The 26,791-nt window shown below is 35.4% G+C and overlaps 6 protein-coding genes across 7 annotated transcripts; 2 read left to right on the top strand and 4 right to left on the bottom strand.

Moving 5' to 3' along the window:
- Positions 1–723: 723 nt before the first annotated feature.
- LOC18008866 (MLP-like protein 28) lies at positions 724–4,580 on the bottom strand. Its single transcript, XM_006390768.2, is given in 4 exon segments — positions 724–1,247; positions 2,038–2,227; positions 3,853–4,145; positions 4,346–4,580. Coding segments are annotated over 4 exon segments (963 nt in total). The 5' UTR covers positions 4,548–4,580; the 3' UTR covers positions 724–969.
- Positions 4,581–6,792: 2,212 nt separating this feature from the next.
- On the bottom strand, positions 6,793–7,650 carry LOC18009379 (MLP-like protein 31). The gene is made up of 2 exons (XM_006390767.2): positions 7,286–7,650; positions 6,793–7,185 (listed from the first exon to the last, which is right to left on the bottom strand). Exons 1-2 carry the CDS (start codon positions 7,464–7,466, stop codon positions 6,914–6,916), a joined length of 453 nt encoding a protein of 150 aa, XP_006390829.1. The 5' UTR covers positions 7,467–7,650; the 3' UTR covers positions 6,793–6,913.
- Positions 7,645–10,191, bottom strand: LOC18009204 (pentatricopeptide repeat-containing protein At4g39952, mitochondrial). The gene has a single exon (XM_006390766.2). The coding sequence runs from the start codon at positions 10,023–10,025 to the stop codon at positions 7,695–7,697; it is 2,331 nt and encodes a 776-aa protein (XP_006390828.1). The 5' UTR covers positions 10,026–10,191; the 3' UTR covers positions 7,645–7,694.
- Positions 10,192–10,551: 360 nt separating this feature from the next.
- Positions 10,552–12,003, top strand: LOC18009201 (CLAVATA3/ESR (CLE)-related protein 17). The gene is made up of 2 exons (XM_006390765.2): positions 10,552–11,461; positions 11,866–12,003. The coding sequence occupies exon 1, from the start codon at positions 11,072–11,074 to the stop codon at positions 11,354–11,356; it is 285 nt and encodes a 94-aa protein (XP_006390827.1). The 5' UTR covers positions 10,552–11,071; the 3' UTR covers positions 11,357–11,461; positions 11,866–12,003.
- Positions 12,004–14,243: 2,240 nt separating this feature from the next.
- On the top strand, positions 14,244–16,523 carry LOC18009198. 2 transcript variants are annotated; one of them, XM_006390763.2, is made up of 7 exons: positions 14,244–14,443; positions 14,980–15,236; positions 15,371–15,426; positions 15,542–15,620; positions 15,718–15,856; positions 15,932–16,045; positions 16,135–16,523. In XM_006390763.2, the coding sequence occupies exons 2-7, from the start codon at positions 15,082–15,084 to the stop codon at positions 16,324–16,326; spliced, it is 735 nt and encodes a 244-aa protein (XP_006390825.1). In that variant the 5' UTR covers positions 14,244–14,443; positions 14,980–15,081; the 3' UTR covers positions 16,327–16,523. The 2 variants fall into 2 exon arrangements, with proteins under 2 accessions (XP_006390825.1, XP_024012125.1); XM_024156357.1 differs by having other exon boundaries at positions 14,258–14,443; positions 14,975–15,236.
- A 47-nt stretch (positions 16,524–16,570) lies between these two features.
- On the bottom strand, positions 16,571–17,414 carry LOC18009376 (10 kDa chaperonin, mitochondrial). The gene is made up of 3 exons (XM_006390762.2): positions 17,150–17,414; positions 16,900–17,039; positions 16,571–16,805 (listed from the first exon to the last, which is right to left on the bottom strand). The coding sequence occupies exons 1-3, from the start codon at positions 17,252–17,254 to the stop codon at positions 16,757–16,759; spliced, it is 294 nt and encodes a 97-aa protein (XP_006390824.1). The 5' UTR covers positions 17,255–17,414; the 3' UTR covers positions 16,571–16,756.
- Positions 17,415–26,791: the final 9,377 nt, after the last annotated feature.

Genomic DNA, 26,791 nt, shown 5'->3' with positions numbered 1-26,791 from the left:
TTCTTGAGATGAAAAAATTTCGGTTGAAAATTCCATATGTAAATACTTTGACATGATGTCATGATCCTCATGAGGATTGAGAACATGTCGTTTGTTAATGAAGACACGTTAATTCATACGCAAATGAAAAATATATAGTAAACAATGTTATTACATCAATATTTAAGTTCGTATTAAATGCATCTAAAACCTATATAAAGGAAAAAAATGTCGAATTGCACACATAATTTTTGGCGTGTCAACAAAAAAGGACACAATACGACACTATTATACAAACCACCAAATGAGCACATACAACTTTGTCTAATATAACAAATATATAAATGAAAGGTAATTGTTACATAATTTATCACTGAACACTATTATTTTCATAACCTGTTGCCTTTAGTCTTTTTCTTCTTATATAGAACCCCTTTTACTTTGTTGATGAAATAATAATCTTCAGAAATTATATCTAGACTACTATATGCATGTCCTCTATCACACATTATTTTTGGGTAGAATGCTTCCGTGCATCTCCATACGATATAATACAAACCTAGAGCTCTTAAATATATAAAAGCAGAGAGCATGATATTTAACATGTTTATATAGTAATTTTTGTTTTTTTTTTTTGAACCTTTATAGTAATTTTCTTAGTGTCTGTTATTGTGTCACCACCTAAAATCAAACATGTATATTGTATGTTGTTGATACAAAAATACGAAAGGAGACAGATAAGTGTTGTTGATCCAAACATATATCACATGCTTTTATAGATTTATAATTAAGACACACAAACATAATACACTTAATAAAAAAAACATAATACATACATGTACAATATAGCACTTCCTGAATTCCATTTTATATGTCACTCATATATATCAAGCACACTCATTATTTATTGAGCTTTCAAAGACTGAAATCGAAATGCTTCAATCACACATACACGTACGGATAAGATAGTCACACGAGGAGTACTTTCCTCTATTCCTCGGACAGGAGATGTTCGTCGATCTCTTTGGAGACTTCGACACAGAACTGGAGGAGAGTCTCGGGATGAGCAACCTCGTCACTAATCTTCTCGTACTCAAGGTGCCAATGCACAATACTCCCTGGCCCACCATGCTTAGGGGTCACCTGAATGGTGAGCAAGAAGCTTTTGTACTCTTTCATCAGATCACCTTCTATAACCCTGAACGTGATCAGGTTCTTCTCCGGCTCCACCGCCTCGATCCTCTCCTTGGCCACCTTTGCCTCCCCATCTGCACCAATTATTTAATACTTTTCATTGAAAATTGGTTTGACTTTGAGAATAACTTGAATGTCAATTTTATTTTTTTGAACACCAACTTGAGTGTTAGCTCAAAAGCTTATTATAGTGGGGTAGATATATTCAGGTGATGATGGTATTATACGGTCATGACTCATGACCTTGAGGGTCTATAACAGCGGTCTGTTTTGTTTCTACCGTAGCCATTTTTGGATATAGTGCCAATTTGTTCTAAAAATTGTGTTCTTTGGGTTTGGAATCTTTCCATTATTAAAAGTAAAAAGTAAGTGATAGTATTTTAGTGGGAGTCTAAAATCAATTTACGCTACACAGAACTTATTCTATTGCCACTACAGAATTTAGGGGGTTTGTATATAAAATATTAGACGTAATAAATTTCAGTTTAATTTAGAATCCCATGATTACATGCAGAGCCCTTAAGACCCCTTAATATTAAGTAAGTTTTAGGGCCCCTAATTTTTGTATTTTTATTTAGTATATTGGTTGGTATCTAAAAAAAAGAAAATTAGTATATTGGTTAATATATATTTTTGTGTTATTTTTTGTGGTTGAAAATTTATTATAAATTAATAAAAAGCATTAATAATTTATAATATCTTATAAAATAATATTTAAATCTGATTTACAACTTATATTTTTTTAGAAATAATTAGAGCAAAATGGAAAATTTTTCTTGTCATTTGCCTTAGACCCCTAATACTCTAAGCACGGCACTGATTACATGCAAGAAAATAAAGAGAAATGGTATAACATTGACTTACCATGAACGTAGTTCCAGTAGACGATAGAGCCGACTTTGCCCCAGTCACCTTCATGCAGATCACAGCCCTGAATGTTGCCTGGAGATGCTTTGGAGACATGGTGTGGTCTCCCGGCGAACATGTGATGAAACTGTCCAGCGGAAGCTTTGATCTCCACTTCTGTCTCAAGCTTCCCAACCAAACTAGACGGCTCAGCCATTCTTTCTACCTCTGATCTACCTATATGTCTTGATAAAAGTATAGGGGTTTGAGAGAGAAGTGAGTTCCCTTGTGAGCTCTTAGCCTCTATTTGTAGAGTAATGATTTGAGTAACTATTGAAGAAAACAAAGTTTATTAATTAAAATCGTCTCAAGATTTGTTGTATTCCGTTGACCCAAAAAAATGATTTTATTGTATGCCATGTGAACCCCATCCTTTTAGTACATGCCGAATTATTTGCATTATTTATAAAAGTGATATATTCATCATTCACACGATACACGTCGCTACTTTCGTTTTCGCAGTTGTTAAGTCTCTGCACAGATCGATATAGTTTAATTATTGGCAGCAGGTAGCTTTGTTAATTATTTTAGAATAATCTGTAAGAGATCACAGTACTTTGTCAATGAAGACACGTTAATTTAAAATCAAGAATAAATATCTGAAAAAAAGTTAGTTTAACTATACTTACAAAAAGCCATAACCAAAGGTTTTGCAGGCGTTGATTCAGACCTAGTGAGTAGTGACGGTACAAATCTGTGGCCTCATAACGTTATGATTCTCAGGGAAATTATTATAGCATAAACTGGCCATAAGAATTTGTTAATGGTGTTTTTGGGAATATCCACTTTATAAAATATGATATTCGTTTTTTTTTTTTTGTTGATGTCGATATTCGTTTTTTTGTGCTACGAAACTATTTCATTGAATTTCCGTTAAGTATATAATATATCTTCAGATAAATCTAACGTCAAATTGATAATTTAAAAGTGTAAATATTCTACTTCATCAATCAATCTACAAGATTTATATTCGTATGAAATTTAAATTTTATAAAATCTTCGAATCTAATAATGGTGGAAAGAGCAGGCTTTATGATCCACTAATTTGCTAATATATTCTATAACCCGTAAATGCATTCTTATGTATTTGTTCATGTTATTTTTTCTACAGCAAACTTTTGATGGTTTGAATGCTAAGTTTCTTTCTACAGCAAAAATCTAGAGACTAAATTTACAACAATTAATCTACAACATTGAACAGAGAGAGTAGATTTTTAGAGTTGTCAGGTTTTTTATATATAGTTTGGTTATGTTTAGAATTTTAATTAAGTTGTTGACTTTTAATAACCATCTGATTATCCAAAAAAGGAAATTATGTTTTTGAAAAGAGTATGACGATCAATCTTTGTTTTCGGTAAATTTATCAAAATCTCAACGTATTACAAGAAAGAAAATCCCAGTCAATTCTCTTAAATCTATTGGTTGAGGTGATTGTCTTTCCTTCCATTCCATACATTCCCTTCGAAGATCATATCAATAAAAGGGAAGGCTTAATCATAATCCAAACTATGTTAACATAGGATATTATTATTAACAAACATTGTATACATAAAATTCGAGTAGCCCCATAGCTGCTGCTGCTACACTTAGCTTCTTGAAAGTAACAACTTCCAACGTAACAATTAGTATTACATATATACTCTCATGACACGAATATATCTTTCTCACAAACTCGGACAAGGCGCTCCGCAGTCTATTTTATTGCACTCTCAAAGATGAAATTAAAGGCAAGCACACAAATATATGTATGGATATATAGAATAGAATAGATACATGAGGAGTCTTCCTCTATTCTTCGGACAGGAGATGTTCATCGATCTCTTTGGAGACTTCCACGGCGAACTGGAGGAGAGTTTCAGGATGTGCCACCTCCTCGCTGATTTTCTCATACTCAAAGTGCCAATGTGCAATACTTCCAGGTTCTCCTTCTTTAGGGGTCACCTGAAACGTGATCACGAAGCTATTGTACTCTTTCATTAGTTCACCCTCTAACGCCTTGTACGTGACCTGGTTTTTCTCCGGCTCCGCTTCTTCAATCCTCACTTTTATTACTTTTGCCTCCCCATCTGAAAAAAATGTAACATTACACACATTTATAGCTAGGTTTGGAATTGTTAGAATTGAATAAGATGAGACCAAAAAAAAAAGTATAAAAGATCATAAGGATTCACTCGTTTCCGATTGGTTTTTTTACTTAAAGGTTGGTAGAGTTTTATAGAGATTCGATTAGCATTTATAGAATCTAGAGAAAATATAGTTTACTTGCCATGAACGTAATTCCATACGATGACGGCACCAACTTGGCCCATTTCGCCTTCGTGTAGCTCACAGCCTTGAACGTAGGATGGAGATGCATTGGGGACATGGTGTGGTCTCCCGACAAACATGTCATGGAACTTCTCCGTTGAAGATTTTAGTTCCACGGTTGTCTCAAGGATCCCGACCAAACTAGATGCTTCTTCCGCCATTCTTTAATATTCCGCTAATTTGCAATTCTCTTAAAGTTTTGAGTTTTTGAGAGTGAATGTGTTCTCTTCTGAGCTCCTTTAGCCCCTTTTAATAGAGGAATGAGTGAAGTGAGAAATAGACTGGAATTTTACTAATACTATTTTGATTAGTTCTTTCTTCTATGTGATCACCTTAGTACCCATCTGGCGCTAACTGACAAGCCTGGATTTTTTTATACTTTATTTTTAAAAATTGTAAACGCTAAGGCTATATAAAATATAGTTCGTAACTCGTGTCATTAGTGTGGAATAAGTAAGAAACAGAGCTAATTATATATATATATATATAGTGGCAGAGGTATATACAATGAGTTGGGGGCAGTTGCCCCCAATAAAAAAAATATTTAATGTAAATTTGTAACAATAATACTAGTTGCCCCCACACTAAATAGCATATATGTTTCCATTAAATATGTTTTACCCCCAATAGAAAAATGTTCTGGTTCCGCCACTGTATATACATACACTATTGATGTTTCGGTTTTTTTTTTTTCTAATTGATGTTCGCTCCTTCTAGATTGCTTAATGCGAAGCTTGGAAGAGTTGTTTGAAGATGCTTGGAATCCAAGCCTTCGATGTGACTTTCCATATTAAAAAAATGATATTTTATTTATATAAATATTTTCAAATCACACGATTCACTGCATTCATTTCGCTGTCTTTCTTTTTTTTAATAAGCTTCTTGAAAATTTCTAACTCTGTTGAATACAAAATTCTGAAAATACATATATTATTCGGTATTTTATATTTCTAGATAATCCCTGAAAGCTCATATCTTTTTTTGTCAACCTTATAAGATAATATCTTTGTAAAATTTAAATGGAATACACGTTATTTCATCATTTTAAATAACAGATAAGCATGAATATGAAATGCAGGTTGAAAAAGATCGATTATCTGGCCGCTGTCTCTTGTGAAATGGAACGAACATGAAAAGAAAAATAGTACAGAAATGCAAAAAAAAACTGTATAATACTTAAAAAAAATAAACAGAGGGAGTGTAAGGTATTTTGATTATTATTACTCTTATTGTTATTATTTTTTTGGCCAATATTATTATTTAATATATATTTGTAAAGGGATAAAATATTGTAAAGAAATTTTTCATTTAGTTCTTGTTGTTTATTATTTTTCAAGTGACCCGCAATGTAAGTGTACTAAAAGGATCCAACTCGAGTGAGTTGAGGAATTTATACGGACCGTTACCGTTAGTTTTACCTCAATGTTTTCAATAATATGTTCAGATTTGCGAAAATCAAATTTGAATTTCAATGGCAGGGGACGGACTTAACTTTTGCACAAATTTGATTTTCATATATGTTTGTGATACATTGGCTTTTGATTGACAAAAAACAAAACCCATCAAATTTCTTAATTATATCTACCAGGTGACTTGACGACAATTTGAAAAAGTATTTGGTATTGTCAATGTCACCATCGGATATTGATTAATATGCCATCAAATTAGATAAGTTCAGGGTGAATTTGGATTATCACCTTAATAGTTAATACCAAATCCATGTCTCCATGACAAGTGAATTTTGGGATAAAATGAATAATAAAAGGTAACAAGCGGGTATGGATATTGCGAGTATCTATCATTATTAATCCGATACGTACCAATAACGATAAAGGTCGGGTAAGTCAAATATTGAATAGAGTAAAGATAATTCGATTACCTAAAAGTCATCACTCGATTTATATTTTATACTCTTAACTCGCAGTATATGGGATAAGATTCTGGTAGTTTGGAAAATGCAGAAAGATTTAGGATTTACCATTTATTTAAAATATTTTTATGGAAGATTAAACATCTAACTATTTGACTAGTTGAAGCAATAACATGATTATAAATTATAATTATAAACACAATAAAAATTGAGGCGACAGTCTTCACTAAGTACATTCTAACAATATAATTTACATGGTGTTCAAAGAAAAAGTTATTCATTTTATTGAATAATTTTAGATAATCCTAATTAGTTATAAATAAAAAATTATATAATCGGGTATTTTGGATTTCATCTTCATACATACTCGAAAGTGCTATCATAAGCAGAGATGCAAAACAGAAGTTGTTGCAATTTACAAACAAACTTGGCAGACTACAAAACAAAAATACTGAAATAGAAACAAACACATTTTTCTAACAAAAACATCTTCTTAGTACTATTGCTTTTGTTTGTATAAATCATCATAAGAACGATAATATCAATCCCATCATAACAATTTCAAGGACATAATAGATACAAATTACACACATGTCTCAAAAAGAGAAGCAACCGTTGTTATATAACTTATAAACAAAGCAAATATAATTAGACCTCTTATGTTTTTTTGAGAAGATTAGTCTCAATATCTTTAGTGAGATAGACCGCGAAATCCATATACTTGTTCGGAGCTGGAGAATCTGAGTGAAGCTTCTCGTATTCCCAACTCCATCTCGCTACACTTCTTCCATGGAGCTTCGGTATAATCTGAAGGTTGCATGTGAAGCTACTGTAATTCTCCATTACATCTCCATCGTACACAAACACAGTCATTGATTTGTTCTCCTCATCTATCTCAACTCTCTCCTTCATCTTCTCCACTTTTCCATCTGTAACAAAATCCATAAAATCAGATTAAAGATAATTGATACAGAGAGTAACTTATAAGAGGGAGACAAAATAACTTTTTCTGTTTTGTTTTGTTATTACCAACAGACAAAGTCCAGTTCTTGGTGCCTTTACAGTCGCCACCAAATTGCTCCTCCACGCTAAGTATTTTCTCTGGAGATAGTTTCGGTACACTCCGAGAAGTAGCCTTAATAGCTTGGAAAATCTTATCAGCTGACACATTGATCTCCACTTCGATCATGGATTTCGCCATCTGAGCCATCGCTTTTCTGTTGTTGATCTTTGGTGTCTGTGTAGCTCTGCTTATATAAGTGCAGTCTTTTGGATGAAGAATCTGGTGTATCCGAATACGGTACCATGCCTAGCATTTACGCTAGATTATATTATTAGTTGTTTTGTTGCATTCACATTCAAGACTCTCCATTGGGGAATCGATTCTTCAAGAATCTCTCCACCCAATAAACAAGATAATGGTCATGAGGCATTCACACTAGACTACACTATGTCCAGCTCTCTTCCCCACTCCGCTTTCTCTCATCATCTCTCGCGCTCTCTCCGCTTGTTCCCACTTACCCGCAGCACTATACATGTTCGCAAGCATTATATAGTATCCATCGTTCTGCGGATCGCTAGCAACCGCACGCTCTGCCATTCGTATCCCCATCTCAAACTCCTCATGAGTCAGGCACGAGCTCAACAAAGTTCCCCATATAACCCCGTCTGGTGAGAATGGCATTGACATGACTGTTGTTTCAGCTTCCTGCAAATCACCAGACCGAGAAAGAAGGTCCACGAGGCAAGAGTAATGCTTTAAGTTTGGTTTCACGTCGTACTGATGCATCTTGAGAAAAAGGTTTTTGCCTTGTTCAACTAAACCAGCGTGCGCGCAAGCTGATAGAAGGGCGAGAAATGTAGACCCGGTTGGTTTGATACCAGACTCTTCCATCTGCTGAAAAAGTTCCAAGGCCGATTCAACATTTCCATGCATTCCGTACCCTGTGATCATCACATTCCAACAAACTGTATCCTTTTGATTTGCAGCGTTAAATAGTTCTCGTGACTTTTCAAGCCGTCCACATTTCGCGTACATGTCAATCAAAGCAGTTGTAAGAGAAAGATTCATGCTGTGCTCTGTTTCAGTGATGTACTGATGAATCTTTTGCCCTCTCTCCAGAGATCCAGTATTGGCACAAGCCATAAGCACAGTCACCAAAGTAATTGAGCTGGGTTTGAAACTCTCAGAGATCATTTTATCGAACAGCTCAATGGCTTTGTCGAATTGCTCACAGTGAACATAAGATGCAATCATTGCGTTCCAAGTGACAGTGTTCTTATGTCCTTCACGAAACACCCTCCAAGCAACAGTCAAATCTCCCATCTTTCCATACAAATCAATGAGGGAATTGACCACTGACGTGGTAAGATCTAAGCTAGTTTTGACAACGTAGCAATGCAACGACTTTCCCAATAGCACCGCTCCTATGTGGGAACATGAAGATATGACAGAGGCCAAGCTAGCAGAGTCAACTTCGATTCCAAGATTCTGAATCTTTCTAAATAACTCGATACACTTCACGTTGCATTTCATTTTACCATAACCTTTAACCATTGTATTCCAAGCTTCTTTATTTCCTTCTCCACTACAGAAAAGCTTCTCAGCCACCGACAGAAGCTCGAATTTGCAGTACATAGACAACAATGAATCGCAAACTGTACCGTCTAAAGTGAAACAATGCCTTATGATAAATCCGTGAAAGGCTTTACCTTCAGCCACACGCATCATCTTACCCAGCTCATTACTCAAACAACTAATGACAACCCCATCTGGTTGTATTCCCTTTCTCTGCATTTCCCAAAACATATCAAAACTTTTCTCCATGTTCCCTGATCTCGCCAGTGAAGCTATAATCGATGTCCATGAAAACATATCTTTATCACCGAGATCACGGAAAGAAAGATAAGCCTCTGTTGGATTCTCGGATTTTGAATACAACGAAAAAATCGAAGACTTGACAATGTTGGAAGAATCTAAACCATTTTTGACGGAAAGTCCATGAAGACACCTTCCTTCCTTCAAAGAGGCTAAATTTGCACAAGCTTGGAATCCACATTCCAATGTCCTGGGATTCGGCTTTTCACCATCAGAACCAACACTGTGCATTTTGCAGAGATACTTCAAACCTCTTTCGCTCTCTCCGTTCTGCACATGCCCAGATATAATCGCAGTCCAAGCAACCACATCTCTCTCAGGCATTTCGTCGAACACAAGACACACATCTTCTAAACGCCCACACTTGGCGTAAAAATAAACAAAGGAGGCTCCCACTGCACAGCTTCGATCAAAACCACCGTGTTTCAGAGCTAATCCGTGAACGAAACTCCCAACACCAAGCCACGAGAGCTCCGCGCAAGCAGAGACAACCATCGGAACAGTGAAATGATCAGGCGATTGGCAAGACAACAGCATTGAGAAGAAGAAACCCAACGCTCGAGGGTAATCTCCATTGGAGAAATGTGCTTTGATAATCGAATTCCATAGAAACACATCTCTTCGACTAACCGAATCAAAGACTGTGGAAGACAAATTGGGTTTCCCGTAAGAAGCGTAAGATGAAATCAGCTTCGAAGCAACGAAGATATTGTCTGAATTTCCTCCTGTGATGGTAAGAGCGTTGTGTCTACGCAGAGATTCTAAGCTCGAAACTTTATCGCAGAGAATGACACTAATATGACGATCGATGTAGCTTGAAGAAGAAGAAGAGCTTGTTCGTATAGTGACAAATCTGGGTTTGAAGAGACAAGCTCGTTTCAAAATTAACATTTCATTACTCTAGCTCATGGGCTTTTTTTGAGTTAAGTGACCTTCAATCCAATGTTTACTACTACTGCTGAAAAAATAAAGTAATTAGTGACTGGAAAAAAAAAAAAATCAGACGCCTAACCCAGCAATTCGGACCGAATCGGTTAAGCAAATCGGAGACCGATTTTGAACCGATTAATCGCCCAACTTAATGATAAAACCCACTAATAACCGGTTGAACCGTATAAAATTTAATTTGTTGGATCTCATCTGATAAAAAATTGATAGACTCTGACTGGGCTGATTGTTAAGGCCCACGCGTGATATATAAGAGTGAGCAGTATTTATAGGAGATCTCAGATTCTTCTTTCAGAGTTGTTGTCGATGTGGGACAACTTACTCTAACAAATTTCTGCTTTTTATAATTTTTTTATTTTTATTTTTTTGGGTGTCTGTCTGTGTTCTCGGCCTACATGATAACTCCAATAACACAACTCATCTCCATTACCAAGAAAAACCTTAATTACAATTATTAAGTACGTCAAAATCACAATTATTAGGAAATTACTAGTAATGTATACGAACAAGAAAAAGAAAAGAGAAGTGGAGGTAAAAGAGTAAAAAGAGGAGAGTGCTTTCGAAGACTCTTCCCTCGAATAAACACAAAGAGGTGACAGCCGTTATTAATACCGCCTGCCGTACTTTCTTTTACAGACCACACACACACTCTCTCTTTGCTTACGACTTCCGAGACAAAAGAAAGTGAGAGAGAGAGAGAAATAGAATTCTTGTAAAGCTTTTGCCTTTTAGAGGAAAGAACAGTGCAGATCTTAGAAGGATCCGAAGACCCTTCACGGAAATAAACCAACTATAACAAGTCAAAAATCTTATTTTTACCCACAAGACAAAAAGTTGAATTCCAAAAAAACCCTTTTTTTTTCTTCTTCTTCTTCTTCTCCTCCACATTCTCTCCTCTCTCTCTTCTTTTGAAAAAAAAGTCTCGAGCTTTGACTTCCACTGTCTCTGTTGATTTCTTGTCATGTTCCTCTGTTTCTGGTATATCTGAAATGACTCACGTGTTGGTACGAAGAGAGAGACAAGGAAGGAAAACTAGAAGATGGGACATGAAGATGACCATGTGTTTCTTCCTCTTTGTCATGTTTCAGATAAGCCTATCCTCTTCTTCAGCTTCTGTTGATTCTCGTCGTCACTTCTTCTCGACGTCCTCGCCGCCGAGGAAGACTCTGGTGTACGCAACGACGCCGTTTCGTGGGCCATTGAGCAGAGATGGTAACATTTATGGAGAGGACAAGAGAGTAGTTCACACGGGTCCCAATCCTCTCCACAACTAACTTTTTGACGCGTTGCTATAATTGTCAATTACCCTTTCACCCACCCCACCAAGACTACAAGCAAAACGCAAGTCGCAAACGCGGACCGCCGATCGCGATCCAGAGGTACCTTGGTGTAAAATAGAGTTTTTCATAGATTTTGTAAGTTTGAATCCTTTTGTTTTTGTATTTCTTGGAGCATAGAAACATTTTTAGCTGTTAGGGTAGGACTTGGTTTGATTATATGGTACTATATTAATGTTAGTGTTATGAATTTAATGATTACACACCTCTTATTTGCCTTCAATTCATTTTCCAATCATAGTTAAAAGGAGCCATAATTACTACTTTTTTGTTATCAAGGATATAAATTACCCTGTTCTTTATAGATCTGATTGCGAATTGATTAGGCTTTGAATGATTGTAGCATATGTGACACATTTTTTCGTTTTGCGAACATAAACGCTTTTTATTCACCATTTATAAATTTTGGTCAGCTGTGACCCAAAAAAAAAAATTTGTTGGTGCAGACCGTTTCTATGAAAAAGGGAAATTTGGTATCCAGCAGATTGTTGCATCGATTCAAAGCCTAAAGTGTGCAACGGCTTTTATAGTAGTGTTTTATATGATGTTGTGTTTCACTTTTTACAAAGTAATTTTGTTGTCCCTCTCGTATGGTTTGTAATGTTTCAAGAAATGAGATGGTATGGTAATATGGTTAATCTTAGTGTTTGAAATTGAAGAAGGCGTGTGCAGAAGAAGGCAAGAAGCTAGAAATCATATTTACTTTCCTTCTTCAGCATCTGCTTTCACAAATTCTTTTACTTATTTTTTTTGCTCACAACTATACCTACCCCTACCAATTGAGTTGGTATGAATAGTTCTCTCTCAAAGTAGTATTACTATTACCAAAAGTAGAGATTAGATAAATCAACTGCTCATCATCACTATTTATTTGACAAATCTCTGCAAAGCGTACAACAGGTAGTCCGTCACAAACTTAGTTAGAGAATTCAACATTATAGTTTGTAAATTAAAATAGTTTTGAGTATGAAAAAGTAGATTTTGAAATATTCATGGCAACCGCTTACAACATAAATACGGATAACATGGTCTCGAGTGAATATGCCACAGAGAATCTTTATATACAATATATCTTCGGATTCAATCATTATCCATTCCTTATTAAGGAATCCACCAAAGTTTAACCATGTATAATAATAATAATAAAGGAACAATTTATAAAATATTTATAAGTATTAAATTAAATACATATTTCTGATAAAAGAAAACATAAAAAGTAAAACCTCTTCCAAAAATGTTCCACTTCAGTGAGAAGTGGATGGAAAAAAAGTTAACAAATGATCAAAGTAATAGTTCTCTGACTTCACTGATATCATCAATATTTCTCTTTCTTTTTTGTTGAGAAAGACCAATATTTTTTTTTTGAAAGACCAATATTTTCTCTTTGAGAAAAACCAATATCTACTCATATTATCAATATATTTTTTCTATTTAACTAGATATAGTTGACTCTTCATTTAAACTAGTAAATGAAGGAAATGACGGGAATAAATGACCAGTTAATATTATTTTTTTGTATAAAGCATATATATACACGTATGGAGAAGAGAAGTGGTCAGGCCAGGGCTGTGACACTGTCCATCTTCTTAATTGCTCTCATCTGCCTCTCTTCTTTACCGTTCTCCGTTTCTACGCAATCACGTCAATAAATGTTCAATTCGTAGTCTTATCTTGTTTTGTTTTGTTTTTTAGATTTTAGCACCACAGATTAATATCGTAAGTGAGAAGGCAGCTCCATGGAATTAAAAAAAGTTACGGAAGTCCGCTGCAAATAATCTACGCGTAGTGGAGTTGTAACATTTTAGGCTCTTGACCCTAGAGCCGAGACTACTTTGCTAAAACTAAACTAGGGACATTTTATATATATATATATATATATACATGAAATGCACGCAGTTGCTAATTCTCCCGCTTGTTGTATATATAACTCCATAAATACTACCAGAAATGATTTAGATTCAGAGAGAAAGAACAGTTCAAATATTGTGTCAAGAAAGGGGCAAGATAAAGTTGATTTCAGAGTAGAAGCGTCGAGGGCCGACATAATAAAGATGAAGACATGGCGGAAACTTACAATTATTTAAGACCGGGTGTGTTTTGTCAAACTAACGAAGACCCAACAACGTCAGAAACTCCTTGGGAATAGTGTAAACTAGATTAAATATGTACATTAAATTTTGACTATAACACTCTCGCATAAATGTATTATCGCGACACATAACGGTCTTAATTATGATGCAACTCTTTTTTTAGCAGTCCCAAAGATTCTCTAGCTATAAGTATCGGTCGAAGATATTCATATATAAATGCGCCATTTTTTTTTTTTTTGAACAATGCGCGCCATTTTGTTATACCTAAGTTTAATTAATTTCATTAGAATGTGTGTTCTTATTTAATTTCGGTACACCAGTCGCTCTCCAGCTCTTTTCTTCTCTAGGCATAGATAGCATTAATATACATATTCAGAAATTTGACGATGATTACTTCATCCGTTTTACTTCATCCTATAAAAAAATATTAATCTTCTAATTTTAGCTGTAATAAATTAAAACGATTATACGTAGTTTGCATGTAAAATATCTTCGTATAATAAATTTACGTTATTTACGTATTGTCAGAACCTAGTTAGCATATAAAATATCTTCGTATAATAAATTTCTTCTTCCAAAATATCTAATTTGCCAGTCCCGTAGAGCAGCAGCAACTGGGCTCGACCCATTTTCGGCCCGTATCTTAGAAAAGAAAAGAGCGGATTAAACCGGGATCCGGTACGAAAAGCGGCCGACTGTTACTAATTGACGAATTGGAGCAAGAGGAAGAGAATATGCCCTTCTAGATTAGAGTCAAAGGTAGAAGATTCTTGACTGTTTGATTTTCTCTTTCGTCTTCTTCCCCTTTTCCCAACTCTTCTCTCTGCTACTACCATTATTACCCCCTCCATTTCCTTCGAGCTTTTTCTTTTCTTATCTGTATCTCTTCAAGGTTCGACCTCGATCTCTCTGTGTAGCTACGTAACGTCGCAAGGTTTGTTCTCTGCTCAAATCTCTCATGTTCCTGTACCATCGGTTCCTTTCGCTGAGCTAAATCTGTCTGTACTTTGATTCTATGGAATTTGCTTTGTCTCTTGTTTCTTCTGGAACAATTATGTTAAGAGCTGGTAACCGAAATTGCTAATCCGTTCCAAACCTGTTGATTTGGAAATGTATTGCGTAGATGGTTTCGAATTTGATTCTGTGCATGCTCACGGGATCAGTTTTGGATGAATTGAAACCCAGAATTTATGAAATCTTGTAACTGTTGGCTCTTAGCTCGTGTTAACCCTACGATTTGATATGAAACTGAAAAAGAACAAAAAAAAAAACTGAGAAAATTCTGGATGTTCACAGTTGAGCAATCTAATTTTAGGTGACATAACTAATTCCTCTCTGGCAAAACATAATTTCAAGATGAGAAACTTAGCTCATCAGATTATTGGTTAATCATTGATAGGAGACCAATTTATTTTTTTAAGTCCCTGACGATAAATGTATTCTAATTGCTTCTTCTTGTGATCAGAGCAGCTGAATAAACAGTAGCTAAAGCCAGGCTAGACCAGCAAGTAATTGCTGGCTAGCAGAGATTTTGCGTGGTGGTCTTGAAATAATAATAAAACAAAAATCCCCATGAGCCCTCAAAGCGTATCAAAGACAAGCAAATCCCTTGAGGGTCTCCATGGGGTTCATGTGGTTTCTCATTCACCTTTCGCCTTTGAGCGTATCAGCCAAGTCTCCGGCTTTGAATCCTCAGATGCAGGAACAAAACAGAGTCTATTCATTGAGTAAGTTGATTGGTCTTGTTGGTAGGCTAATTTGTTTCCCAATATCTCAGCTTTCTCCTCTGGCAATGCTATATATTGAGACCATGTCTGAGGTTAGATGTTTGATTCAGTGCCCGTCTCTTTATTTTCTGCAGACGTGTCTGGCAACAAAGGCCACCATGCCTAAGACCTATCCATTGCTGCATACACGGTATCCTGATCAATACTACTTGGATCTTTTCATCTTGTTTCCGCATTTCCCTTTGCAGAACAGGAAGTTGTGCTCGATCTTTTGATATTCACTCGATATTTTATACCATTGACAGGTGATCAGAGTCTCGTAGAAACAGCTGCTAATGTGATCACATCGCTCCCTTTTATTTTCCTCGGTATGCAGACACCAAGGTAATCACCCTTTCTTGTTTGTCTGATTTCACATAAAGAGTTGTACCATTCCCCCCTGGAAAGATAACCAATATGGAAGAAATATGCGTTTATATAGGAAAAACCTGAACATGAAGGTGTATGCAAATTCCTTAATCGGAGTTGGGATTGCATCGAGTTTGTATCATTCTTCAAGAGGGAAGTTGAGGAAGTACCTTAGATGGGCTGATTACACAATGATAGCCACAGCGACAGTAGTAAGTCTTTAACTTTTTACCCATTTAACATGCATAAATACTACAGTTTACAAGACTAATAGTAATATTTTACAGTGTCTATCGAGGGCTCTTAGGGAAGAGAACCCAAAGTTTTTGATGGCTGCATCAGCTTTGGCTTTGCCATTCCAGCCTCTCATGGTCTCAGCTGTTCACACTGGAATGATGGAGGTATACTAAGAAATCTCTCAACTTTACCCTCGATGTAACCAAGTCTCAGCCTATGCAATCTATCTCAAATCTTTAACTTTTGGAGTCAGGTAGCATTCGCGAAGAGAGCCTTAAAGGATCCAGATTTGAGAACGGCTCATAATGTACACAAGATGTCTTCGTTGTTGGGTGGAGCTTTGTTCATAGCTGATGATCTATTCCCTGAAACACCATTCATTCACGCCGGTTGGCATCTCGCTGCAGCCATTGGCGTTGGAACTTGCAACAAGCTTCTTCAGTAGCTCCACAGTGCCAAATATATTGGGTACTTGTGGAACTTCTGCCATATTCTTGGTTCAGAGAAACCACGGTTTCACTGAGCTCATAATCAGCCGACATAACTAGTTACCATTGTTGTCATCTCATGTATTATGTATAGAGCCAAAACAAGTCGCTTGTGAGTTTGTGATCTTATAAACACCAGTACTTTTCTCTCTCTCGTCGTCCCTTTATTTTCTCTCTTGAATTTTTCAACGACCATAAAGATAAACACATATGACTCCGATAAGATTTCCATTAAAAGTATTGATCTTTGTTGACAAATGGGAACGTACGATCTTACAGAAGCTAAGCATAGAAAGAGAACGAAGAGAGTAATCAATAAAACTGAAATTGTTTTAATAATCGAGAGCTAAAGTTCTGAAAACACAATCTTTCTTTCCTCAAACAAGATCAATCGTGAAGAGTGCCCATGATATCTTCGTCCCTGTACAAAAGGAACCTGCAGAAAAATCAAAGGACACAAAGTCACACACATAGTCAAGAAAAGAGAACCTGCTTGAGGAATCACAACAACAAACAGATCATAGACATACTCTTTCTCTCCGAGCTTCACTTGAGTACCACCGAACTCAGGCAATAGAACTGTATCTCCTTCCTTCACCGAAACTGGAATCGTCTTCCCATCTCTGCCTCTCGCTCCTGGCCCGACGGCTATCACTTTCCCTGAATTCAGCTGCGTTCATAATAAAATTCCGATGTATCAAAGCTCGTCGTATGATCTAGAACACCGGATAAGGTACAAAAAATAGCCATAGAGTGAGTAAACCCGACGCCGATAGTTACCTGTGTAGATTTCTCCGGCAGGAGAATGCCGGAGGTAGTTTTCGAAGGAGCAAGAATCTTCTCAACCAAAACACGGTTAAGAGTTGGAATCAACCGCTTCGCCATTTCTCAACGAGTCTTTGCTTATTCTATGTAATTCCGAAAGCTGTAACGGGACGACGGAGAAACGGATGCGGAGGTTTTTAAAGCCGACGTTTCTGCAAATGAGAGAGGTAGAGAAAATGGAAGTCTCGGGTTGGGGAAGATCTCGATGCTAACAGAACTTTCTAGATCTTATTGGGGTTTAAGCAGAATAAGGTTTTAGTTAGCTTTTTATGGCCCATTGGGATTTTTCGAAGATATAACGCCGGGAGCAATCAGTTAGCGTTTACCACCGGGGTTTAATATTCGCATCGGCAAGTTTTTATTAATCTGTTTAAAAAACCTAACAAAAAAATTGAATGGAAGTGTAAGTTCCTCTCTAAACACTGTGGAATCATATATATATATTATATTATAAACAAAGTAAAATTTTGAGCTAAAACTCTCTGATTCAATCTCAGGGTGGCTAATTACTATTTACCCTCCTTATATTTTTAAAAATTAAATTTAATAAAAAAATTATTAAAAATCGTAAATTAATTAATAAAATTATTTAAAATCATAAATTAAATAAAAATATTAAAAATCGTAAATTAATAAAAAAATTGTTAAAAATCGAAATTTAATAAAAAAGCATTTAAATTTAATAAAAATTATTAAAAATCGAAATTTAATCAAAACATATTTCAAATACAAAATAACGAAATTTTAAAAATTGAAAGTTAATAAAAAAAAACATTTAAAAACATATCATATATCATATATATTATAAGCAAAGTAAAATTTTGAGTTAAACCTCTCTCATTCAATCTCAGGATGGCTAATTACCATTAATCTCTCTTTATATTGTTTAAAATTAAATTTAATAAAAAATTTATTAAAAATCGTAAATTAATTAAAAAATTATTAAAAATCGTAAATTAAATAAAAATATTAAAAATCGTAAATTAATAAAAAAATGTTGAAAATCAAAATTTAATAAAAACATTTAAAATTAATAAAAATTATTAAAAATCGAAATTTAATCAAAAAATATTTCAAATAGAAAATAACGAAAAATTCAAAATTGGAATTTAATCAAAAAAAAATTAAAATCATATCATATATAATATATGCGAAGTAAAATTTTTGCTATGAGGTCTCTCATTCAATCTAGGTAATTAATTCTCCTTTATTCGTTAATAAAATATTTTTAAATATCTTTAATTAATTACTTTATTTTCATAGTTTGTATAACAATTTTGCTGCTACTTTTAGTTATTTTGATAATATTAAGATAATTTCAATCGGATTATCTGTTGAGCGAGATTATCTGGAAAAAAAATGTACATGTGATATGAGAAATCCTAGCTTCAGTTGAGAGCTATATATAAATATATTACTTTTCAAAATGGATCTTAAGCTCAATTTTGGTTTGGTTTCTACATTGGTCGGCTTTTTCGTTGTTTTGTTTACCGTCTTTAATTTTTAATAAATCAATATTCGATTTTTTCTTTTGTTTTTTCCGTTTTTCAGTACCAGTAGTAGTGTTCTTCGATTATATGTTGTTGTTTTGTGTTGTCAGTTATTCTTCCTTACTTAACGTGATTAAAACCATGTCAACATATCATAAATCATCTTCATTGTCTAATGAACAGGTTTTAAGTCTTTTGTTTTTTTGTTTGTTATAAATATGGCTTTCTGAATTCTGTTTATTTTTGGAATAATGTAAGAGAGGCCAAATACTCTAGCAGGGTGCAGAGAAAAAACAGAAAAAAAGGAAAAAGGGAAAAACGAAGTAGAAAAAGGATAAATTGAAACATGTAGAAGAACATAAAGTTGACGAAAACGTAAAAAAATGGGGAAAAATGAACAAAAAGTCTTAGGCCATGAACAATAAGATCAAGATGGGTAACACAAAATAGTGAAGAAGAAAAATGATAAGGAGATGAAGAACTCAAAGTTGAAGAAGAAAACTGAAAGAAAAAGAAGAACAAAAATAGTAGATGAAGAAAATAAAGTATAAGAAGATGAAAATCCGACGATCCAAAAGAAAATAAAAAGAAGAATGTAAAGATGCGAAAAAGACAAACAAAAATTAGAAAGAAAAAAAAGTTTGGATAAGACAAAAATGACCAAGAAGAAGTAAAAAACAGAAGATAAACACGGCTAATAAAAGCAAAAGAAGAATAATAGATGATGTTGAATAATAAGAATTTAGAGAATACAAAGACAATAAAAATAAAACAAAGAAGAAGGGGCAGACAAATAAAACAAAAAAAAAATCAACAGAAAAAACCAAATGAAAAAAAAATCAAGAAGTCAAAGAAGATGAATACAATACATAAGAAGAAATAGTCAAAAACAATGAAAGATAAGAAGGATAAAACAAAAAATAGAAAAGCTAAAAAATAAAGAAAAATGAGAAGAATAAGAAAAAAACGATAATATGAACAAAAATAATACAGTGAACAAGTAAGATAAAAAAAATAGTCGGATAGGTCGAAGACGGTGAACAAAAAAAATTAAATGACTAATTGGAGAAGAAAAAATATAATCAGAAGAAGAAGTCATAAAAGAAAACCATTAGATAGTAGAGGAAGTGAAAGAAAATAATAATAAAATGGAAGAAAACTAGAAGATGAAGAAGACAAAGTAGAAAAAGGTAAATATGATAAAAAAACGAAGACAAATCAGATGAATAAAAAGTAAAAAAAAAGATGAAGAAAATAAAGAAGAGCAATTTGAAAACAAATAACGATAAAAAAGAACTCAAAAAATATAAGGAAAAAACTAAAAAAGGGAAAAATATAAACCATGAGAGGAGTAAAAAGACAGATAAGACAAAGATCTTTAAAATATGATGAAAGAATTTGGAGAGAGTAAGAATAATTGGAAGAAGAGGAATAAGAATCTGTTGAAGGAGAAAAATAAAATAAAATAGAAGACAAAGTAGAAGAAGAAGAAGATAGGGAAGAAAAAAAATTAGATGAAAACCTTAAAAGATGAGGAATTGGAGAAAGTAGAAGAATATGAAGATGAAAGGGAATAAAATCTGGAAGAGAAGAAAATCAAAAGATGTATGAGAGGAAAAAGGAAAAGATGTGGAGAAGAAGAAGAAGACGTGAAAAAGAAAAACCAGTAGAATAAAAAGTAAAAAAAGACATAGAAAATAAAGAAGAAAAAACAAAAAAAACAAAAAAAAAAGAAAGAAGAAAATGATAGAGAAAAAAAAATTAAAAGATAAAAAGAAAAAAATATGAATAATTCATATTAATCTTATTTTAGTTTGTGTTTATTGATTTCTTAGTATTGATTTTAAAGTTTTTAATGTTAGACAATGATTACTTTCAAAGATTAGCTTTATTTTAATTTTGTATGTATCAAATTCTTGATCTAATTATTTTTGATTTATGACATAAAATTTTATTTTAGGTTTCAATGAAACTTTTTGGTCCGCGCAAGTCGCAGGCTAAACACCTAGTTGTAAATTACTTTCTAAAATCTGTGGAATTGAAGAAATAATGAGAAATTATAAATATAATGATCGAAGCTAACCAAATGTTATTAATTCGACTACAAAAATACCAAAGACAATAATGATATTTAGAATAAACTATATTACAGGTTCTGATCCCCGGGGTCAAGAAATTTTCATCACTGAAAAAAAATGTGAAAATTAAGAAATTTCTGTCATTTAAAACGACATTAGATTAAAGTAGCTTTTTGTAAAACTAAATATTATTCACTAATTAGTATAGTACATAAACTCACTGATTATAATCTCGATACAAGTAGAGTCGTGCTCAGAGTTTCAGAACCCGTAAGCAGTGTTAAAAAAGAGTCTTAATTAACTACTATCGTCACAAATTCATAGAAAACCAATCTGATTCATATAAAAAAATAATAACTATAATCGTTCCAAATTATATAAAACCATTTATACATAAATAATTACCATTATTATTTTTAAATTCACAAAATACAATAAATATCTATAGTTTGAAACTTATTTTGATTTAAACTTTTGAATCATACTTCCTTAAAATTAATAAATTAACCAAATATTTGAGTTTTTTCAGATTTAATACAAATCAGAAATCAAACTAAATCTAATATTAGATGAAAAAAATATTGAAAAAAAATATTTAACTATTAACAGATACCAATTAATTATGTGGTTGTTGTATGTAATAAGTAAGAAGAAGAAGTGAGTTGTAGAAATCTTTAATGAAGAAGAGGAAAATAAGACATAATTTTTTTTTAATTGTTTAAGTTGTTATGTGTTGTTCTAATATTTTATTATATTTTAAGATTAAGTTTTATATAGTTGTTAATTTATACTATATAAACAAGTATTTTCCTAATAATATATAATAATTGATAATTTTAACTAGAAAATTGAACCTTTAAATTAATTTTTAAAAATTGGCTCGTATGCGAATGTTTATTTTTTGTGTGCATAGGCACGGCCCTCATACAATAGATCTTCAGCGTTTTCTGATGTACATTGGCTGACAATTGGTTTCATAAAAAAAAATGAGAAAGTTAATTTAGCGGCCAATCATTCATGACACTGTACGGGAAAAAAATTCGAATTTGTTATAACACATATCATATATGGACTCTTATACCGGCCCATTAGGCCCATCAGGGCATTGTACTTAACCTAGATTTCCTATGTACTCTATATATACATTCCAGTGATTAATAAAGTTCCTAAGTTTTCACAACACGTTATCAGCACGATAAGACTCTCTGAGCGAAAAACCCTAATAAATCCGGCCACCACCAAAACCCTAAAAGCAAGTCGAAAATTAAAAGACGCATATCTTCCAAACCGTGAGGAACCAGAAGACGATCTACATATCAAATCGAAGCCCTCGACGAGACGAATCTACTGGTGAAAACCTTTTGTCGATCCAACGTCGGACGCGCCCTCACGCACACTTACAGTACACGACGATCAACCGAAAAAAAAACCAGATCCGAGATTTTCCTTCTTCAACCAGCAGCTTCTCCAGTTTTGGTGATCAATCCTTGGAATTTGTAGCAGCTAACTGAGGTCTATTAGCTCCCAGTTTCATTAGCCTGTCAGAAATCCAAAGGTGGAAAAGGTATATTCTAAAACTGAGAGCCATAGAACCTGTTGTTTAAACACTTCAAAACCCTATCGATCTCTAATTGATTGAAAGTGTTTGATACTCTGATGATTGATTGATAACTTGTTGATTGATTGTTTAAATTACAAGTTTATGCATGTTCAAAGGTTTTAAACTCGTTTTATAAAACCCTAATTTACAAAAACCTAACAACCGTTTTTGGCCATGTTTATGGCATAAACCTATTCGATTTTCTTCATGTTTAATAAGCTTGTTGAAGCTTATTTTGATTGTTGATTCTCTTGCTTGAAACACTTGATTGAATAAACTAAGAAAATCAACCCTAAATCCTAAGCTTGATTCACGATTTTGTAATCTTCAAAATCGTAAGTCATAATGCTTAAACCCTAGTCCTTTTCACGTGATTTCTTTGATGTCCTTGTGAAATTATTAAAACCATCGACCACAGATCCTATAGATCTCGAAATCACATCCAAAATATGTTTTCCAAACCGTTAAAACCCTAGATAAAACCCTAATCATATTCGGCTCCCCTAGGGTTCCTCCTAAACCGCCTAAAACCGGCTAAACCTGGTTCTCATTAACCGAAATTATATTCGGCTTTAACCGATTAAATCACAGCTATTAAACCGACATCATGTTCGGGGTAACTAAAACCATACCCTTTAAAATTTACTATTTCCGAGAAAGTTCCCTCTAATAGAAAGTTTCCTCATATAAAAACTTTCCTCATATAGAAATTTTCCCGACATAGAAACTTTCCTCATTTAGAAAATTACCCAAATTAGAAACTTTCCAAATTTAGAAACTTTCTTAAAATAGAAATATTCTCAAAATAGAAAGTTTCATCATCAGCATTCAAAATTTTCTCAAAACAATCCCTAACAAAATCAATCTCATGTTTCAGATGTCAAACATTCAGAAATGTGAATTCGAGGCCCTTCACGTCTCCGGGGATAACTACCTCGAGTGGGCCCTAGACATGCGCTTGTTCCTTGCATCGAAAGAACTCGATGCGTGTATTACCGACGGTAACACCGCATCCCGTAAGGGACAGTCTCAGGCGATATGTCACATACGCCATCATCTGGCCTCGAGCCTTAAGCAGCAATATATCACTCTTGAGAATCCACTTGAATTGTGGCAAGCGCTGAAAAAGCGATATGACCATCAGAAAATGGTCCAGTTGCCTCAGGCAGATTTCGACTGGAAGAACCTTCGGTTCCAGGACTACAAATCCGTAGATGATTACAACAACGAACTCTTTCGTATTGTTGCCATCCGGAAACTCTGTGGCGAGGATGTGACAGATAATGATCTCCTCGAGAAAACATTATCCACATTCAGCACAGAGAATGTTGTGCTCCAACAACAATACCGTGCAATGAAACACACATTGTACGAAGACTTGTTGTCATGTCTTCTCCTCGCTGAGAAGAATAACCAGCTGCTTATGAGGAACAGCGCTATGAGGCCCCCGGGATCGGCTCCTGTCCCAGCTTCTCGTCAAGAGTCCTACCATGTTCAACCCGATAGATCCTCAGATCACCGCCGTGGACGTGGTAATGGACGTGGTAATGGCCGAGAACATGGACATGGAAGACGTGGACGCGGACATGGTCGTGGCAACCGACCTAACCTCAGTTATGGTCCTGGTCGTGGTCGAGGCATCACCAAGCCGACCCGCCACACCAACCCCGATCACTCTGCTTGTACCAGATGTGGGATGTTCAACCACCCAACAAAGCAATGTCGCACCCCCAAGATCCTCTCGGAACCAAGCCTTCGCTAGGTTCTTGGCCCAAATCATAAAATTGCGGGCTCATTTCCCTGACTTCCCACTAAAGACTATCCGCCTTGACAATGCTGGTGAATTTACCTCACAAGCGTTTAATGACTACTGTATGGCCATGGGGGTAACCGTGGAACATCCTGTAGCACATGTCCATACTCAAAATGGATTGGCTGAATTATTCATTAAACGCATTCAATGGATAGCCCGACCATTACTCATGAGATCAAAGCTCCCGGCCTCAGCATGGGGACATGCAGTATTACATGCTGCTAAACTTATACGCATCCAGCCATCTAGTGAACACAAATATTCCCCATCCCAACTACTCTCGGGTCATGAGCCAGACATCTCCCATCTCAAAACATTTGGGTGTTCAGTATATGTACCCATTGCTCCACCACATCGAACCAAAATGGGACCTCAAAGAAGGATGGGAATATATGTTGGTTTTGACTCTCCCACCATCATAAGATATCTCGAGCCAACCACTGGAGATCTCTTCAAGGCCAGATATGCGGATTGCCAATTCGATGAATCGGTATATCCCTCTTTAGGTGGTGAGACAAACAAGCTGGTCAAAGATCTTTCATGGAATCAAACATCATTAAATTGGCAAGATCCTCGGACTCTAGAATGTGATTCAGAGATCCAAAAGATTATTCATTATCAAAAGCTAGCTAATCAATTGCCAGATTCCTTTGCTGACCCGACCAAAGTAACCAAATCGTACATCCCAGCTTGTAATGCACCAGTACGAATAGCTGTCCCAACGGGACAGACCCAAGTTGCTACAGAGTCTGCACCACGTCTCAAACGGGGCAGACCTCTCGGTTCCAAAGATAAGAATCCCCGGAAATCAAAGAAAGGTGCAATAACTGAAACCGGGATTCCTGCAATATCAGACATAGCCGCGGCTGAGACTCAATCTAATGAACCCTCAATGGAAGTTCGGGACGCCGAATCTCCAGGTTCAGAAGATAACAATGAGATCTCCATCAATTACAATATGTCCGGAATACAATGGAATCAAAAAGAAGTCGACTTAAATGCACTCTTTGCATACAAAGTAGCACTTGATGTTGCGCTCACGCAAGAGGATCTAGAACCCACGTCAATAACACAGTGTACACATCGAACAGATTGGCTAAAATGGAAAGAAGCCATAAACGTGGAGTTAAAGAGTCTCAAACTCAGAAACGTGTTCGGTCCGATCATCTGGACCCCATCACACATCAAGCCAGTGGGCCACAAATGGGTCTTTGTGCGCAAAAGGAACGAACTCGGTGAAGTCGTTCGATACAAAGCACGGCTTGTAGCACAAGGATTCTCACAGAGACCCGGAATCGATTATGAGGAGACTTATTCTCCAGTGGTGGATGCAACAACATTCCGATTCCTCATAAGTCTGGCCATAAGAGAAAATCTTGATCTGCGGTTAATGGATGTTGTAACCGCATATCTCTATGGGCCCCTGGACAACGAAATATATATGAGACTCCCAGATGGCATTGAACTAAAAGACAAAAATGCATCTCGAGATCAATACTGCATCAGGCTGAACAAATCCTTGTATGGACTGAAACAAAGTGGGCGTATGTGGTACAACCGCCTCAGCGATTACCTCATCAAAGAAGGCTACAAAAATGACCCCATCAGTCCATGCATCTTCATCAAGAAGTACTCAAACAAAGGATTTGTAATCATAGCAGTATACGTGGATGATCTAAACATCCTCGGAACATCTGGTGAGATCTCCCAAACAGTCGACTGCTTAAAAGCAGAATTCGAAATGAAAGACCTAGGCAAAACAAAGTACTGTTTGGGATTACAACTTGAGTACATCAAAGGAGGAATCCTTGTGCATCAATCGGCTTATATCGAAAAGGTACTCAAGCGATTTAATATGGACCAAGCTCACCCATTGACCAGCCCAATGGTAGTTAGAAGCTTAAGTGATGACCCTCTTGGTCCCAAAAAGGATGATGAAGAAATCATTGGTCCTGAAAAGCCATACCTCAGTGCTGTAGGAGCGTTAATGTACCTGGCTAGTCACACTAGACCAGACATATGTTTCGCCGTGAACCTCCTCGCTCGATATAGTTCATCTCCAACTCAGAGGCACTGGAACGGTATAAAACATCTCCTAAGATACCTTCGAGGTACTCAAGACTTAGGACTCTTCTATACTAACCAAAATAAAGATTGGTTAGTCGGCTTCGCCGATGCAGGATATCTATCAGATCCGCACACTGCCAAGTCTCAAACTGGCTACGTTTTTACGCATGGAGGAACAGTCATCTCTTGGAGATCAATGAAGCAGACACTCACTGCCACTTCATCAAACCATGCTGAAATCCTAGCCATTCATGAGGCTAGTAGGGAATGCGTCTGGCTGCGCTCCATGACTCAGCACATCCGCAGAGATTGTGGTATGGACGAAGACACACAGCCCACGGTGATGTATGAAGACAACGCGGCATGCATAGCTCAGCTCAAGGAAGGATATATCAAAGGAGATCGGACGAAGCACATTCTACCGAAGTTCTTCTCAACCTCAGACTGGCAGAAGGCGGCACTCTCAGCGTTCAGCAGGTCCGATCCAGTGAGAATTCAGCTGACCTCTTCACCAAATCATTGCCTACTTCAACACACCGGAAGCTCGTC

The sequence above is a fragment of the Eutrema salsugineum genome, unplaced genomic scaffold (genome assembly GCF_000478725.1).
Source record: "Eutrema salsugineum unplaced genomic scaffold, Eutsalg1_0 scaffold_9, whole genome shotgun sequence".
Classification (NCBI taxonomy): Eukaryota; Viridiplantae; Streptophyta; class Magnoliopsida; order Brassicales; family Brassicaceae; genus Eutrema; species Eutrema salsugineum.
Note: the sequence above shows the minus strand (reverse complement) of the source record. Positions and strands in the feature narration are given on the sequence as shown.